The sequence below is a fragment of the Antennarius striatus genome, chromosome 2, assembly GCF_040054535.1.
Source record: "Antennarius striatus isolate MH-2024 chromosome 2, ASM4005453v1, whole genome shotgun sequence".
NCBI classification, from domain to species: Eukaryota; Metazoa; Chordata; class Actinopteri; order Lophiiformes; family Antennariidae; genus Antennarius; species Antennarius striatus.
In genome coordinates, this window is record NC_090777.1 from 12158621 (window position 1) to 12176376 (window position 17756).

Sequence of the window (17756 nt, forward strand, 5' to 3'; positions counted from 1 at the left end):
ATTCTCACATTGTGACTTCCGGTATCCCTGTTTTGTCTGTCTTGTCAGAATTCAGAAAATATTTCTCAACATCCCGTATTTAACGTCAATACATTTTTCAAGTCTGTCAAAAGGACTCAGATTATAATACTAGTATGTAGACTGAAGAGCAGTGGCTTGAGGACAGACCCTTGTGGAATGCCAGAGGATCCATCCATCAATCCATTTCATTGCAGAGTAGACGACAATAATCGTTTCATCTCCATCCGTTTTTGAATGTTTGTTGCTGGGGCCTATCCCAGCTGGCTATGGGCGAATGGTGGGATACGCTCCAGATGTGTCGCCAGGGTATCGAGGGGACATATGAAAGACAACCACTCACACACACTTCTATGGACAATTTGGAGTTAACAATTAACCTAAGTTGCATGTTTTTTTGGAGGTGGGAGGAAGCAGGAGAACCCACACAGACACAAGGAGAACATACAAACTGCACAGAATGTTATCAAACTCAGAATCTTATTTCTTTGAGGCAACAGCGTTATCCACTGCGCCACCATGCCAGAGATATATTTTTATCTTAAGTTACTGATTTACACGTAAACACTCATTTCCTTTAACCGCTGACTTTCTGAAGTTAATAAGCAGTCAGTTCAGACTAGATGTAACTGGTTGTATTCTGAACTAGCAACAATTATTACTATAAATTTATATATATATATATAAAACAGTATTTTTTTTTTTCAATTACAGGTCATTTTTATATCACATGAATGCCTCCGACTAAAATTTTAGTAATTTTGTCACTACAAGTATAAAATACTGATCCAGTGGCTCTCACCATCAAAATGCACCAATAATTGAAAATACATTAAGGCACTTAACAGAATAAGTATGGTGTAAGGCAATGTGATAACATTACAGGCTTGTGAATGCAGCTCTACCATAATACACCTCCACACAGACGTGTGTAAACAGAGTCACACAGAATAATAGTAGTGGGTTGAGAACTCTGGGAGCTTGCTGAGATCCAGTGGGTGGGTTCAGACACACGCCGAAGAAGCAGGTCTGCCTTTCTCTAAGGCCTCTATATCTCTCTCTGCAAAGGGAGCTGCAGATATAGGTTTGCTGTCTCCATCTGTGGCTCTGTGCAACAGTAACCAAGCGTAGGCAGAGGCTGTTATCAACAAGCTGCACCAATCTCACTCCGAGAAGTGTGACATTAATCAAGCAAGCCAAGCATGCAATCAGGATTTTATTACCAAATGTTTTATTAGAAGAAAAAAAATACACGTAAATCTAAAACAAACAAGCCAGGTAAAGCAGGAGAGCCCAGGGAGATATCTTAAGTTTGTGGATCTATGTGAAGTCTGTCTATAATCACTTGACAGCTTTCAATACCCCAGTATATAAAATAAACAGTAGCTCTATGTCATGTTTGTTGTGTTTTAGTCCAATTATAATACTCAACTGTTCCACAGTGAGTGGGTTTACATGTACAGCAATATTCAAATTTTAACCAATCCTCTGACACTAACTTGGTGTTTATTATATCACTCAGAATACAAATTGAGAAAGGGATAATATGTGATGAGGTGTACAGTATTGGGTATTAATCCATTAATCCTTCATGACAACCTGCCAAAGATGAAGAATATGGCAAATTAAAAATTTGAAATCACGGGTCACAACTTCCTGGTAATAGCTGGTATCATTGTCTTCTTGTAGGACTCCTGTGCAATGGAAAAGTTGTTCTGTACTGAGAGAAGACATTTTAGATTAGCATTGAAAACTGCAGATATTTGTCAACTCCTCACCTCACACTGCCCTTTGGCTTTCCTGAGTCAGACAGCTAATGTTATGCCAGCACAATTTCGAGTCAATAACACTATGCACAACTGACAAACGGTAAACATAATTCGACAGTATGTTCAACATCAACACTACCCAGCTATGTCATTGTCACTCAATGACCATCAATGTTCAGGTACAAATCAGAAGCTATGTGTAGTGACAGGGCAGTCATACTGTGGACAAAAGCTTCTGTGACAGCCTAGGGGTGGATAGGATGGGGTAGAACAGGCTGCTTGAAGCTAGTGGGTCAGCGTTACTACCCTTTAGTGAGGATGAGGCGCTGAAGAAGCGCGCTGAGTGTTGATGTTTAAATTTCTTCATGAAATACATTTCTAATGTAGGGGTACAGCAGCTAGCACTGATTTTGAATTTGGAGCAGTATGTTTCATTCAAATTATTTAAAAATTAAAAATGGCCACCTTGTACCTTATCAGACTCATGTAATTGTCTACAGCAACTACAGTTTTTAAATGTAGTTTTTTGCTAACATTTGGATGTAAAAGTCATAAATAAGGTAGAAAACTGAGGCAAACAAAGCATGAGTTCTGAAGAATATTCAGGAAAATAGACAATGATTACTTTTAACAGACTGGTAATTACTGTATTACTGTACATGTAAGAATACCTAGTGACTATAGCAACAGTTAGAGACGCATAGATCACTTTTAGTTCTTTGACTAAGATAACAGATACCACGAGCCCCAGATCAGACATGTCACGTGTATGAATATATTGATTCTGTATGACGGCATGTGTGAAACACAGACAGAGAACTAGAAGTTTTCTACAAGGTCCATGATCCTCTTGCGCTCAGCCTCTTTGAACTCGTCACTCTTCCCGTCTCCAATGCTCTCAGCATATTCTGCAAAGACAAATAAAAAAAAAATCAAACCATAAGTTGACTTGTCAAAAGAAACATGGTTCCTGTTCAACCTTTAAGGTTGTAGAGAGTATTCGTGAAGTCATAAATCCACAAAATCATCCCTAAAAACTATGAAGATAAATTTAAACAGGAAAATAACACCTGCCTTGGGATTTACCTGTCAGAAGCTCTTGATCACTAAATACAAGGAGTGTGAAACGAATGTCTCTCTGTTCATAAACTACTATTGATTGAAATATTATGTAGAAATACAAGACTTAACAGTAGCTGAGCATGACAAAATCTGACAAAATCACAATATCTCAGTTTGCAACAATATAAAAGAGAGAAAAGTATCTTATCTTAACAGCTGAGAAGATGAAACTAGCAGTTTTACTAGTTAATTTGCCATGGACAAATGTGCAAAAATATGGGGACAGAAAAAAAACTTGAAAGTAGGGGGAAAAAGGTGGTGCTTGTGTTGGTTGAATCAGAACTGTCTGTTACATACCATTAAAGCAAAAAAAAAAAAAGGGGGGGGGCATGTTATTTAAAAAGAAAGTACATGAAATAATGAAAGCTGAAATGACCATTAAATAAAATTAGAAATGTATGTATGTATGTACTAAAATATGGCCCAATATCTGATAATGAGGTAAAAGCAATACTGGTTGAAATTCATCATTTTGGAAGATTTCTATGGATGGATCTATGTGATTAGCCTGACTTAGGAGAACCTATGCTACTGGAAAACAGGTAAAGACCCAACATTATTAAATTATTTGTTATCTCGAACCAACATCAACACAGAACACAGAGTGCAGTTTGTAATAAAGCCTAGTGGGATACTTATAAATGATTCCCCATTACTCCATTTAAAAAACTGTGTCTTAACTGTGGGAATACAGAACCCCACTCAGTCACTCAATTACAGCCACTTATGAATAACACTAACGCTGTCTTACATAAAATATATTTGTACAGACAGTGCTGTGAGACACAGCATTTAAGTGCAACCATTAGTCCAAAGTTTTGTGTATCCACCTCATATCCTGGATGTGAACAGTAACAAGTTCATCTACTGCGCAGTGCTTGTTCTTTATTGCATGCTTCTGTTTTCTCCATTTGTTGAGTCTGCCTCCCACACAAGGCCTTTGAGACCATCAGACGGTGGATTTGTGAGTCTAATGTGTAGAAAGAGAAAGTTGCAGCTGCCGCAGTCCCGGTGGTGTCCAGGCATTTGCTCTGTCTGTCAGCCAGCCTCTGAGGCAGGGATTACGCACTAGACCCAGAAAAATGAAGAGTACCTTTCTCTGCAGTGAAAAGAGAATGAAGGGGGCTGTCCAGACAAGAGCCTGCAGGGTTTAGAAGAGTGAAACATGGCTGTTTTTTGATTTGGAGAGATGGAGGAATTTTTTAATGTATAAGACAGCTCACACAACATAGCGGTAGTAACTTAACTGTGGGTGAAATTACAAAAGAGCCTGCCCTGATCATTTAAAATAAAAAATAAAAGCGTTCACATTTTCTGCAAATGATAACGGAAAACAAACAACTGTAGTATTGAATGGTTAACTTTCACTTCATATTTACTGACAGCACCAGAAGGATAGGGGTTTGTTCAAAATGTGCAGTATTTGTTCATTTCAATTCAACCAGGGCTGGGCCATCATCCACTGATCAAGCAAAATTCTTAGGAGTGATAAATCAAATTATATAAGTATAAAAAATGTGAATTCAGTACACCAAAATTATTCAAATAGATTATATTTCTAACATTTCAAGTGTTATGTGTATTGTAACACAATGCTGTATGACAGCAACACTGCTGCCAAGATATCTTTGTTTAGGGCCTGTGTTAAAAGTTATCTGTATATGTACAGTGCTGGTCATATCCTCTATAACAAAGACAATCCAAAGACTGGAAGACTGATCTATATTCCCAGCAGAATTCACTAAAGAAGAAAACCACAAGGTTATCATGTTTGATTATTTATCGAAGCTATGTGAAACCTTTGGATAGTACCTGTGGAGTGGCAGAATGGAGTACTACTTTATCTATTAATTTTTTTAAACAGAATTACTTCTCTAAAAAGGTTTGGTCCATTTCCAGAGGAAACATGCTGCTCGGCTTATTTGGGAAATTTGACTCTCGGGAGGCTTGTAAGGCTTGTGAGGCATTGCTGTATGACCAAACTCAATGCTATGTCTGTGTTCTCACTACAATGTGAAACATGTTCTCAATTGATAAAGTCACCACCAGATAGGCTTATTGTCCTCTGTTTTTTTCTTAATGGGTAAGACCTCAAGTCGAGGCAAACCGAAAGTGATGAAGTGATTCAGTTGGGTTCATCAGTCCATGAAATTCAACATGCATGGAGAGACTTAGAGTCACATGTAAATCTGAGGCCATTGTTCTGTTCTGGATATCAGTGGACTCTGGGTAGAAGCTAGGTAACTGCTTCAAGTAAGGAAGTTCAAGTATCTCCACAAGTGATGGGAAAATGGTTCATGAGATGGATAAGTGTTGTTTGGCAACAGCAGAAATGCAACTGCTACATTGGTCAGTCATGCTGACGAGAAAGTTAAGCTACAAAGTAAAGCTCTTAAATGACCTATTGATCAAAATGCAATCCTCACCTATGGTCATGAGCTCTGGATGAATTTGGATAGCGCGAAAGTGTTTAGAGCAGAGATGCTGCTCATTCACATTGCAAGGAGCCTTTTACTGTGGTCCAGTCATCAGATAAGGATGCCTCCATGACGTATGCCTTTGGAGGTTTTCTGGGTACATCTAATTGGGAGGCAACACAAGGGTAGACCAAGAACTGGCTGGACTAGATTACATAAGTCAACTGGCCTGGAACACCTAGGGATCCCCCAGGAAAAGCAGGAACATGCTGGAAATATGTGTATAATCTGCCTAGCCTGCTGCCAACACAACCATGGAAGGGCGGATGGATTCCTTTCCACCACTACATCAAATAGCACAGAAAAAATCAGGCACATTAAACATTAAATATCAAGTGTCAAAAGGTTGGTAGACCAGGACAGTACGCAGTTTCTATGTTTAAAGGACACAATGAGAAGATAGATCACTGGAGTACAGCATTAGGGTTAAGACTGCATTGGGAATGAAGTTACAAGATTAGAACCCTGGACCCATATCCCTACACAATGGCTGTAGCTTCTGAGGCCTCCTTTAATGGCACTACTTCAGAGCCGGATTCCAACAGTTGTGGAATATTAGTGGACTAAAAATGGCAGAATTCTACAGTAGCCTATGAGAAGCAGGAATGGGGAGATGGATGGACGGACTCGACCAAAACATGAAAACGTACACACGCATTCACTGCGAGTCTGTCATTGTGCCCGTGTTTGTGTGTCTCCATGTCTATAAATGGTGGTGCTGTCAACTACAGAGGCAGAAAGGTTAGAGACTCAGTGACTCTTCAACTCCTGCATAACCTTTTCTTTGGCTTGCTGGTACTCTCTCCTTTTGTCACCACGGCAACAAGGCAGAGGACAATACAGTACTGAGCACTATCATTACTCAGGTCAGTGACTGGGACTCATCTGCCACGAGCACAAGGAGAATCATTTCTAGGATAGTCTCTATAACAGCAGCCAAGGATAGCGACACACCGTAGGAGTTATAGTCTGATCACAGCTGCAGCTGGGACACCATGATACATTTAAAACACTACCAGCCTGAAACTCATATGATCCACATTCACATCGGACAGCTGGCACAGATGTTTCTCAGGTGCGGTAATCTAACCACAATATTACTTGCAAATGCATGAAGATAAACAGAAGTAGTGTCTGGAACAACGCATACAGCAAAGACATCAGTGAAATACAATTTAAAGGGGAAACAGAAAGTTATCAGCTAATTTTATCTTTCACTTCCAAGGTTTTTCAAGAATTTTACCAGGAACAAGTTAACAAATTAAAATGTTATACTGCTGGGATACAGCTGACATCCACACACCACTGCTATACCAGCTGTCAGAAGGTGAGACAACAGAACTTCTGTCTATTTAACCCTCTTCTCATTTACCACATTTTACGTGGACAACTGAATGCTTCACTATGGATATCTTAATCTGGCTTCACCCTCATGTTTAAACATCCATCTTAATCTTAATACAAGGGGTGTAGCGATCGCAATGGCATCGTCTACAGCCATTTATCCGCTTACATCTGCTGGAGCTTATCTCAGCTGGCTAGGGGGTACACTCTGGATGATACGCCAACTCCTCACAAGGCCACATGAAAGACAAACAACCACTCACGCTAAAACTTACACCTATGGACAATTTGATTCAGTTAAGCTCCCTCCCGTGGAGTTTGGAAGGAAACAGAGAAGCTGGAGAGAACCAGCACAGACACATGGACAACATACAAGCTCCGCAAAAAAAAAAGACAAATCCTTAAACGATATCAGGTAAACTGTGACCAGTTCACCGGAAAATGAATACAGTATTGCAAAAGTGATGTTTATTTTATGCAGAGAGTAATGCCAGGAAATGTGTCTGCTTATTAAACTACTTGTTCAAACATTACTTAAATTGCTACAAAGATATCCAAATCATGACAAATAAACCATCAGATGGCCATGAACAGTTTGATTTCTGTCAGCTCCAACATGATGTTGTTGGTCACTCTCCTGCAACATTGTGTTTGCATACCACCTATTCTTTTTTCAAGCTTCATACAGGGTCAGCTGATTCAGGACAAGATTCACATGTTCATATGACCTTCTTAACTAAGGGACAAAGGGACAAGGGTTCTGTTAAGGGCAGAGGGGAGTGTTACTGCTGTCACAAATCTGATGTTAATGCAAGAAAGGTCAGGAAATTAAATTAAGAACACAAAAAGAAAACAGAATTAACAAAAACGCTGCAAAATTATGTATGAATATTCATGCAACTCATGCAACATTACCCACCCACCCCATTTAAAAAAAATACATACATGTAAAAGTGCACAAGATCAGTCAAGGACAAGCACAAAAAGCATGCAAATGAGGATCTATACAGTATTTCATTTACACATGCAAGGACACACATGAAGGTAATACAGTGTGCAAAGGAAACATATAAAAACCTCCATAGACAAATATTAAACATGCTCGTGAAAGAACGCAGTGATATACATTCCCATAAATACACAGGATCAAACTCAATATGTCCACACATGAAGAAAAAAATACTGTAACATGTACAGCACATGTACCATGAAAACTAGGAAGGTACACATGTACGTATGCAAATTAGAAGATTAGGGGAGCACCCATCTTCCCACAGTGAGGAATGGAGAACTGCCACACTAGCTGGCAGGGCCATGTGATGGATGGCTCTTTCAGCAGAGCTAGAAGCTACTGAGAGTCAGAGGGTTTGTGAATGGAAGCTTGTCCTCCAGCTTTAACTGCCCATGTGATGCAGGAGGATGAATATAACTCAGGATAGAAAAAAAAAAAAGAAAACAAACAGTTTATGCTCCTATCACAAACACTGTTCAATCACCATCGATATTTACATAGTGACCATATTTCTCATCTCTGCCCAGGTATTGTGAATACTAGAATATAAATATATCATCCTACTTTTTCAGATGCTGGATTTCAGTTTGGATTTATTAATTGCCACAATAACTTCAAAATTCCACGTACATGTTAGACCTAACAACCCTCAGGACAGTCATATTATTACTCATCTGGTCTGAATCTCTGCTCGATTACATCACCACACAGCCACCAGCAGTGGACTGCTATTTACTGTAAAACAGTGACAATGTGGCAATATATAAACACCAGAAGGAGCCCGATGTCAAGCCATAAATAGTAACTAAAAGTAACCATTTCCCACCACAGCCTGAAATTATTCTAAGATCCAGTATTTCTTCAGTGGAATAAAGAGGGAGGATTTTGTTGGTATTTTATTGTAATCCAACGCAAACTCTTTGGCAGGCCAACAGACCTAGTTTACTATAACCCATGATGAGCTGGCGTCTTGCCTGGGGTATACCCTGCATCTAACCCGTAGCAAGCTGGGATAGGCTCCAGCAGACCCATGACCCACAAGGCAGATAGGCAGCTCTAGATGAGACGATTGTGATCATCTCATCTACACAAAAATGGATGGATGAACAAACACCATTGCCAAAGAGCAGCGATCACAAGAAGAGTTCCCCTCAGAATTTGCCTCAGTCTGAACTCAAAACAGAACTTTGTTAAATTTGTCAATCAATTACGAAAATTCTTTTATGTGTAGGGCCATTTATGATTTTGTCATATTTCAATCAGTATAGGGGACTGATATTCATGGGCCCCCAACCTGTAGATCTGATTTTACTCACACACCACAGGTTTAGTAATGAGGTTGATCCATACATACAAAGATCTTGATGGAAGTAGAACAAAGATACAGTAGGACACTGGTGGCAATATGCTTTGACAGCAACTACCTTCTCTTCAGTGCCTTCTCTCAAGAAGCTGATACATTTGAGGTGGGCTATTAACAGAGATATGGCTTTATTTATAATGTATCCTTTTGAAAAGTGTATTACTTTTTACATTAATTTGTTCAAAATTCTACCATATGTTTCACATTAAGCCTCTAGCAGTGTGTGTGTGTGTGTGTGTGTGTGTGTGTGTGTGTGTGTGTGTGTGTGTGCGCGCAAGGTCATAATCCCTTGTTACGAAACATCTGCAAGACGGGTTATAATCACAACAGGTTGATAAAAATAAAGCCGAAAACCAAGGAAAGCAGAAGTGATAACAATTTCAACAATAACAACATTCTGTTTCTGCACTAGCATTATCATTTTGGATGATATGTCTTTTTTGGGGGGAAATTCTGGCTCTGACATTTGGATTTTATTTGAGAAATAGAACCACTTGCCTCTCATGATGTGGCGCACTAGTTTGACAGAACCCCCTCTTAGGTTGAGGATTTGATGGACCCTCTGCTGCAGCTACAGTAAAGAAAAACAGAAGTTAGGGTTTTTTTTCAATACAGTAAGCAACTTGTACATGTGAAATGTTGGCTTTGGCTTAACCTTAATTTACCCCCCCCCCCCCAAAAAAAAGCACATGTAAAGTACATGAATATGTATCCGTGGGCAGGAGCAGCACCTTCTTCACCGCCCGCTTTTCATTTTGGCATCCATGTTAATGAATCAAGAGGATGGGCATTCATCCATTTATCAGAAGGCCGGGATTTGATCCCTGATCACTGCAGCCTACATGTTCAAGTGTACTTAGGCAACATATTGAAGTCTAAAATTGTCTCTTTAATCAGCGTGTGTACAGTTTTCAAGGTAAAACTTTGGAGAATGACGGCTTTCGCTGTTCACACGCTTTGAGAGTCAGACAGACTTATAATGGTGTATAAATACAGTCAATTTACCATTTTATGATCTGTGATCTGTTGATAGTCACATTCACATCAAAGAGCTCCATCATATCTTTCACAAGAGCTTCCCTGCCTCTCTATATGGAATAGTTCACATAAAAGAATCCATGTACATAAGGAAAAGGCAGTATTCTGTTGTTGTTTTTCTTTCGCTCTCTCAACTTTAAAAGAAGGGCTGGGTGTAATGACATGCTTGTTGCTGTACTACACTGGTAGTGTGATTTCGTCTATCAAATAGAGGGCAGACACAAAACTAGGTTATTTAATACACATATTCAAAAATCTCAGAGGCAAGGCCTCAGTGTCATGTGATGCAAGTCTTTGTTTTTGACTTTCTAAGCATAAAACCATGGCAGGAATGAGCAAAGATAAAATGGGTTCCCTGTATTCAAAAAGTTATCGTTTTGAGTGAAACGACTCATTTCATAGAGGTCAAGTTTTCATGATAGTGAGCATAATGTAATAATCACACAGCTGGATGGTCAGCTAGGTTTACAAATCAGGATCACGTCCTAAGACCTTGGTTGAGATGATAGATATTATTACTATATGTATTCACTGATATCTTACAGTAAGCAGTGCATTATAGAAATTGACATCTGGCTTTGACTTAGTCTCCTAAAGCTTACATACTAGTCTACATATACTGTATGTGCACAAGATTTTTTTCTTTGTTTGAAAAATGGAAAAACATGTACAAGGTCAAAGATTTTAATTAATTACCATACTGTAAAGGAGCCCCAGAAATATTATACAATTAAGTGAAAATTTCAGGACTGAAACAGCTTTATTAACACCAAGTAGGAAATGTTGTGCTGTTGAGGCAAAAAGTTTAAGTACATGGAATACCAGTGGTTGTAAAAACAATCTGACTCCCGTTTATTTTTATAGGTCATCTAATCAGAGGTTGTTACAATGGGCAGAAAGAAAACTCATTTGGCAAACCAGAGTCTGCGTGTGTGTGTGTGTGTGTGTGTGTGTGTGTGTGTGTGTGTGTGTGTGTGTGTGTGTGTGTGTGTGTGTGTGTGTGTGTATACCTGCGATATCCCTGAGTTGCTGATCTCCACCATAACATAGCAGATCAACTGCAGGACAAACAGCCCGGCGTCCAAGCGCCGGAGGTAGAACTCATCCTCCATGTTGTCATCGAGGATCTCCCCCCGCCGAACCATCTCCTGCACACACCAAACACACAGGTCACAAAATTGACAGTTTCAAATAATTAGAATCCTTAACTTCTCGGAAAACAAAGAGAAAAATTACATAAGTCGGATTTGTTTATTACAACAATAATTGCAGCATGGGAGAATGTGAAAATTTTCTAAATTGAAATATCTAAAGTCAATTGTTCATGGCATGGTATAAAAATACATTTCTTTTGTATGATGAGGTGAATAAATCACAATTTACTGTGTTTTAAAGTGCTTCTATTGTTATTTGCTCACTTAAAACAGATTCAACAAACATAAAACTAGACAAAGTGTAATTTATGTGTATTTTTCAGCTTTTTCCACAAATCCATTGTCTTCATTGACCGCACAAATCAATTGAATTCACAGCTAAGCTGCAGAACAGTGTTCTTCATCGCTGATGCTCACAAACTCACACATACTACACACTATTGCATAGTTATCCATCTTAACAACCCTGTCAGTATGCCAATAACATCCCGCTGCCAATACTCACACAACCCACATTAATCATCATTAGAGATTAAGAAGCAGACCTGAGGGGGAGAGGGGAGTATGGAGTGTGAGCCACTGGAGTGGGACAGACATATAGACAATGTGTTATTGCCATAGTTTTTCTATATGTATGACAGCAGGAGGAAAGTTAAAGCCATTCATAATGTAAACTACTGCAGAGAAGAATATAACATAACATGCATGAGCTGATGACCTCCCCTTAAAAAATTTTTAAAATAATCTTCATTTCAAAAACAGTGTAACATAATGTACTCATTTACAAAGTAAATAACCTGAATGCAACTGAAAATAAATGTTTCATTTTCAAGATGGAAAAAAAAAATGCTCGTTAATTTTCAAAAAGATTCATATTCACTGTTGTGTTACATCACAATTTTTTAAACACACTAAGTGATTGGAAAGCGAGGACACTAATAGTTTAAGTTGTAAAAGTGTAATCCTTCCCCATTCTTGCTTGATATACAACTTCAGCAGCGTAGAAGACCTTACAAAATATTTCATACAATGACGGGGTGAAATTTGCCAACAGAATTAATTTAATTTCATATAAAGAAACCCTAGCGCTGCCGCCTCACAACACGGTGGACCCGGGTTCGAGTCCCGCTCTGTGCGGAGTTCGCATGCTCTCCCCGTGTCTGCGTGGGTTCTCTCCGGGTTCTCCGGCTTCCTCCCACCTCCAGAAGCATGCGCTTCAGGTTGATTGGCCGTTCCAAATTGACCGTAGGAGTGTGTGTGTGTGTGTGTGAATGAATGATTGTTTCTGTGTGGCTCCGCGGTACACTGGCGTCGTGCCCGGAGTGTCCCCCGCCTCACGCCCTGAGACTGCCGGGATAGGCACCGGCTCCCCCGCGACCTGCATTAGCGGATTAAGCGGGTTGGAAGATGAATGAATGAATGAATAAAGAAACCCAGTACTTTAAACGTTTAACTTTCACACTACAAATTTCCTTGATAAAATTCCAACTGACTCATTTAGACTCAAGTTGTATATCTTACAGTAAAGCATGATAAAAAAAGCAACACAAAAAGTGCTCTGCGACACAGTAAATCAACTTTTCAAAGCATTGCTAATGAAAACAAATTGCTTGCAGCATAGAGCTAAAGGGTACCATGCATGACATTTACATCCAAATGATTTAATTTCAGACAAAATTAAAACTTTCATAAGGCCTTGTCTTTAAAGATCAATTACACTGTAAATCCAATTATAGCATAAGTGCAGCTCATTAACGGGACTCAATCAAAGGGCAGCTCCTGAGGACTAAAGTACAAAACTATTCTGGGAAAACCCTTTGAGCTGCAGATTGCAGAGATGGGGTGCAAAATAACGAATCCAGTTTTATGACATTGGATTCTTTTATCCAAATAGAAGAAAGGACAAGCAGACACAACTTCAGAATAAAGGCTCTCTTGTACAGTGTCAACTGCAACTTGTTAAAGATGCAAAAGATTTCGGATAATTACAACGAGAACCTTTAATAAAGCCACTGAATGTAGGCCATTTGTCTCCTCTGTGTCCTCAGGGCAAAACACACAGACTTTTTTTTTAACAAAGCCGAGAGCTATCACATTGTAAAATAGTCTCAAAACTCGGCCTTGGTGCTGTAAAGTAGAGTCCATTAATAATGCAAGAAACTTAAAAAAGCTATTTGAATATAGACTGTGTTTCTCTTTCCTGTCGGAATAGATTATCTCAGTTTCCAGGACAACACAGCTCATTATTTTGAGCCAATGTGGTAGCTTGCGGCAACAATACACAAATCACACACTGTATGTTTATAGGCTGCAAGCTTAAAAGGCTAACATATAGAACACAATGCCGACATGTGACACCTGAGGGACAGTAACAACAGGATGCAAATATTCAATACATGGGCTGTGTTCAACACTGGAAGCATGTATTTCCTGCCATCCTCATTACTGTTCATGGGCACCGCAGCAAAGCACAGCTGGAGGCATGAGAAGGCTTTAGACAGCTATTGTACTCGTCATGTTTCCATTACAGCTTAGCAGCTTCAGACGGATGGAGCCATAGGAAACATGTTGCTGCAGGTTGGTTTTTGGTTTATTAAACAGTACACTGGACATTGGCTGTATCAAATCGATACGGGGTCAATAAACCTGATTGAGACTCATTCTCTAGAGCAGGAGGTCTTAATAAAGCAAGAGCTCCTGTAAGACAACACTCCTCCTTTGTTGAGTTTGCCAGCAAATATGTTAATTTTCAAATTTCCATTGTAAATAAATTCTTTCTATTCATGAAAACTTAATATTCTCAGTGGATAAATACATATAGTGCTCTTTATGTTGAAATAAGCACAAAAGATGCAGTTCCATCTGCAAAGACCCAATATCTACCCACCCTTAGTTCTGTTTGACCTTCGACGAAAATCTGATAGCATTTCTGACTAAGAAAATGATTCTGACTTTGAAGAAGCTGTTCTCCAAGGTTGAAGTCTTGAGTAAAAAAAATTAAATGTAAATTGTAAAAAATTATCTTTTTTTAATTTTATAGACTAGTCTGATCCCCCAAGGGAAATCAGAGCACACTCTAGTTAGTAATACTTCAAGCGCATGCATACATTGCATACATGTTAGTTTGTACAGGCCCCTGTAGCGCACACACACACACACACACACACACACACACACACAAGGGGGCCTGTACGCATGCAGTGGGAGGTAGAGTGGCGGGCAGCCCCTTTGTGGTGCGCCCAAATGAGTAACTTGTAAACGGGGATGGCGCCTTGCCCAGGGTTGTCTCGGCAGTGCTCCGGAGGTGAGCTGAAACCTCCCACTGTCAGCTCACACTCTGGGTGTTTCTTTTCTTTTTTCTTTTTGTTGGGCGGGAGTGGGAATCGAACCGCCAATCTTAGGAACATTGGACAACCCGCTCTTGGATATCTTGTAATGACGCCCTGATCTCGGAGATCCTCTTTGAAAATGTACATCATCACAGGACAGCCGCAACCAAATTGGGGCAGCAGTGACTCAGCAGTGCACTACGGAGTGACTGACAGGAGGGAGGCGTCGGCTCACCTCCTGAGCACTGTCAAGGTCCCTTGGGCAATGCGCCATTCCCTTTACAAGTTGTTCATTGGAGGCGCACCATGAAGGAACTGCCTTCCGTTCTACCTCCGTCCCTTGCTGCACGCCCAAAGGAACCTTGTGTGTGTGTGTCTGTCTGTATGGGTCTGTACACAATATATATGGTATAGATGCGTGCAACTACTAACCTGCGTGTAGAGTGGACTCCTAATTTCCCTTTAGGGATTAATACAGTTAATAAAATTTAAAACGTTTAAAAAACATTAAAAAAATTAAATCATCGAAGATGGAGAGGAGGAAAGTGTGCCCGTAAGAAGAGAGAGAAGAGGAAACCAAGAGTATAGGACTGAGAGTAGGGACGTTGAACGTTGGAACTATGACAGGAAAAGGTAGAGAGTTCCTGTTTGACATGATTCAGAGGAGGAAGGTAGACATACTGTGTGTCCACGAGACCAGGTGGAAAGGCAGCAAGGGTAGAAGTTTAGGAGCATGGTTCATGTTGTTCTATCACGGTTTGGTTAGGAAAAGAAATGGAGTAGGAGTTATCTTGAAGGAGGAGTTTGTTAGGAATGTCCTGGAGGTAACAAGAGTGTCAGATAGAGTGATAAGTCTGAAGCTAGATATCGAAGGTGTGATGTTCAATGTTGTTAGTGGGTATGCTCCACAGGTAGGATGTGAGCTGGAGGAGGAGAAATTCTGGGTGGACTTTGATGAAGTGATACCTAGAAATGAGAGAGTTATCATTGGTGCAGACCTCAGTGGACATGTTGGTGCAGGAAACAGGTGATGAGGAGGTGATGGGCAGGTTTGGTATCCAGGAGAGGAACGCAGAAGGACAGATGGTCGTTGACTTTGTAAAAAGGATGGAAATGGCTATAGTGAATACTTTCTTCCAGAAGAGGCAGGAACATAGGGTGACCTATAAGACTGGAGGTAGGAGCACACAGGTTGACTACATCTTATGTAGACGGTGTAATCTGAAAGAGATCAGTGACTGTAAAGTAGTGGCAGGCGATAGTGTAGCCAAACAGCATAGGATGGTGGTGTGTAGGATGACTCTGGTGGTGAGTAGGTTGAACAGGACAGAGACAGAGCGGAGGACAAAATGGTGGAAGCTGAAAGGGAAGATTGTTGCATGACTTTTAGGAAGGAGTTAAGACAGGCTCTGGGTGGTCAGGAGGTTCTTCCAGATGACTGGACAACTACAGCTCATGTGATCAGGGAGACAGGTAGGAGAGTACTTGGTGTGTCATCTGGAAGGAAAGTAGATAAGGAGACTTGGTGGAATGAGGAGGTACAGGAGTGTATACAGAGAAAGAGATTAGCTTAAAAGAAGTGGGACACCGAGAGGACTGAGTAGAGTAGACAGGAGTACAGGGAGATGCAGTGTAAGGTGAAGGTAGAGGTAGCAAAGGCCAAACAAGGGGCTTATGATGACTTGTATGCTAAGTTGGACAGTAAGGAGGGAGAGACTGATCTATACAGGCTGGCAAGACAGACAGACAAAGATGGGACGGACGTGTAGCAGGTTAGGGTGATTAAGGATAGGGATGGAAATCTATTGACAGGTGCCAGTAGTGTGATGGAAAGAGTACTTTGAAGAGTTGATGAACGTGGAAAAGAAGAAGAAGTAGTATATGTTATTGATCAGCGCAAGGGGAAATTGAATAGTCACTCAGGTTAGTTGACAGTATACAGGGCCCCCTGAACACAGCACACAAGGGGGGCTGTAAGCATGCAGTTAATACATTCACATCAAACTACACACATTGGGAGGCAGAGTGATCGGGCAGCGGCTTCGGAACGCGCCCCAAATTGAGCAGCTTGTAGGGGGGATGGCGCCTTGCTCAAGGGCACCTCGCCAGTGGTTGGGAGGTGAACTGACACCTCCCACTGTCAGCTTGCACTCCTGGTGACATTATGGCATCATGGCGGGAGCGGGACTCGAGCCGCCAATGGCTAGGGCGATCTGTCTATGAGACATCTGCTCTACCACTGAGCAACTGCCGCCCCTTAAAATGAGAGAGAACAAAGACTAGAAGAAGTGACTGTTGTGGACAAGGAAGTAGCAAAGATCAGTCAGGATGAAGTGAGGAGGGCATTGAAGAGGATGAAGAGTGGAAAGGCAGTCGGTCCTGATGATATATCTGTAGAGGTTTGGAAGTGCCTAGGAGAGGTGGCAGTAGAGTTTCTGACTGGGTGGTTCAACAGGATCTTAGATAGTGAGAAGATGCCTGAGGAATGGAGAAGTGTGTTGGTGCACAATTTTAAGAACAAGGGAGATGTGCAGAGTTGTGGCAACTACAGAGGAATAAAGCTGATGAGCCATACAATGAAGTTATGGGAAAGAGTATTGGAAGCTAAACTAAGGGCAGAAGTGAGCATTTGTGAGCAGCAGTATGGTTTCATGCCAAAAAAGAGGACTACAGATGCAATATTTACTTTGAGGATGTTGATAGAGAAGTACAGAGAAGGGAGCTGCATTATGTTTTTGTAAATCTGGAGAAAGATTATGACAGGGTGCCCAGAGAGGAACTGTGGTATTGTATGAGAAAGTCTGGAGTGGCAGAGAAGTATGTTAGAGCAGTGCAAGACATGCATGAGGACTGTAAGACAGTGGTGAGGTGTGCTGTAGTTCAAGGTGGAGGTTGGAATGCATCAGGGGTCAGCCCTGAGCCCCTTCTTGTTCGCTATGGTGATGGACAGGCTGACAGACAAGGTTAGACAGGAATCTCCATGGACTGTGATGTTTGCAGATGACATTGTGATCTGTAGTGAGAGCAGGGAACAGATGGAGGAGAAGCTAGAGAGGTGGAGGTTTGTCCTGGAAAGAAGAAGAACGAAGGTTAGCCGCAGTAACACAGAGCACATGTCTGTGAATGAGAG

General features: G+C 40.7%; 1 protein-coding gene across 1 annotated transcript in view; it reads right to left on the minus strand.

Moving 5' to 3' along the window:
* Window positions 1–1221: 1221 nt before the first annotated feature.
* The window catches only part of ctnnbl1 (catenin, beta like 1), a 76694-nt gene continuing 60159 nt past the window's right edge, over window positions 1222–17756 (minus strand). Inside the window, exons 14-16 of the mRNA XM_068331969.1 lie at window positions 11154–11291; window positions 9604–9676; window positions 1222–2695 (exon numbers count right to left, since the gene is read on the minus strand). Of these exons, the coding sequence (XP_068188070.1) occupies window positions 2607–2695; window positions 9604–9676; window positions 11154–11291 (300 nt within the window). The 3' untranslated portion in view covers window positions 1222–2606. The remainder of the gene's footprint in view (window positions 2696–9603; window positions 9677–11153; window positions 11292–17756) is intronic.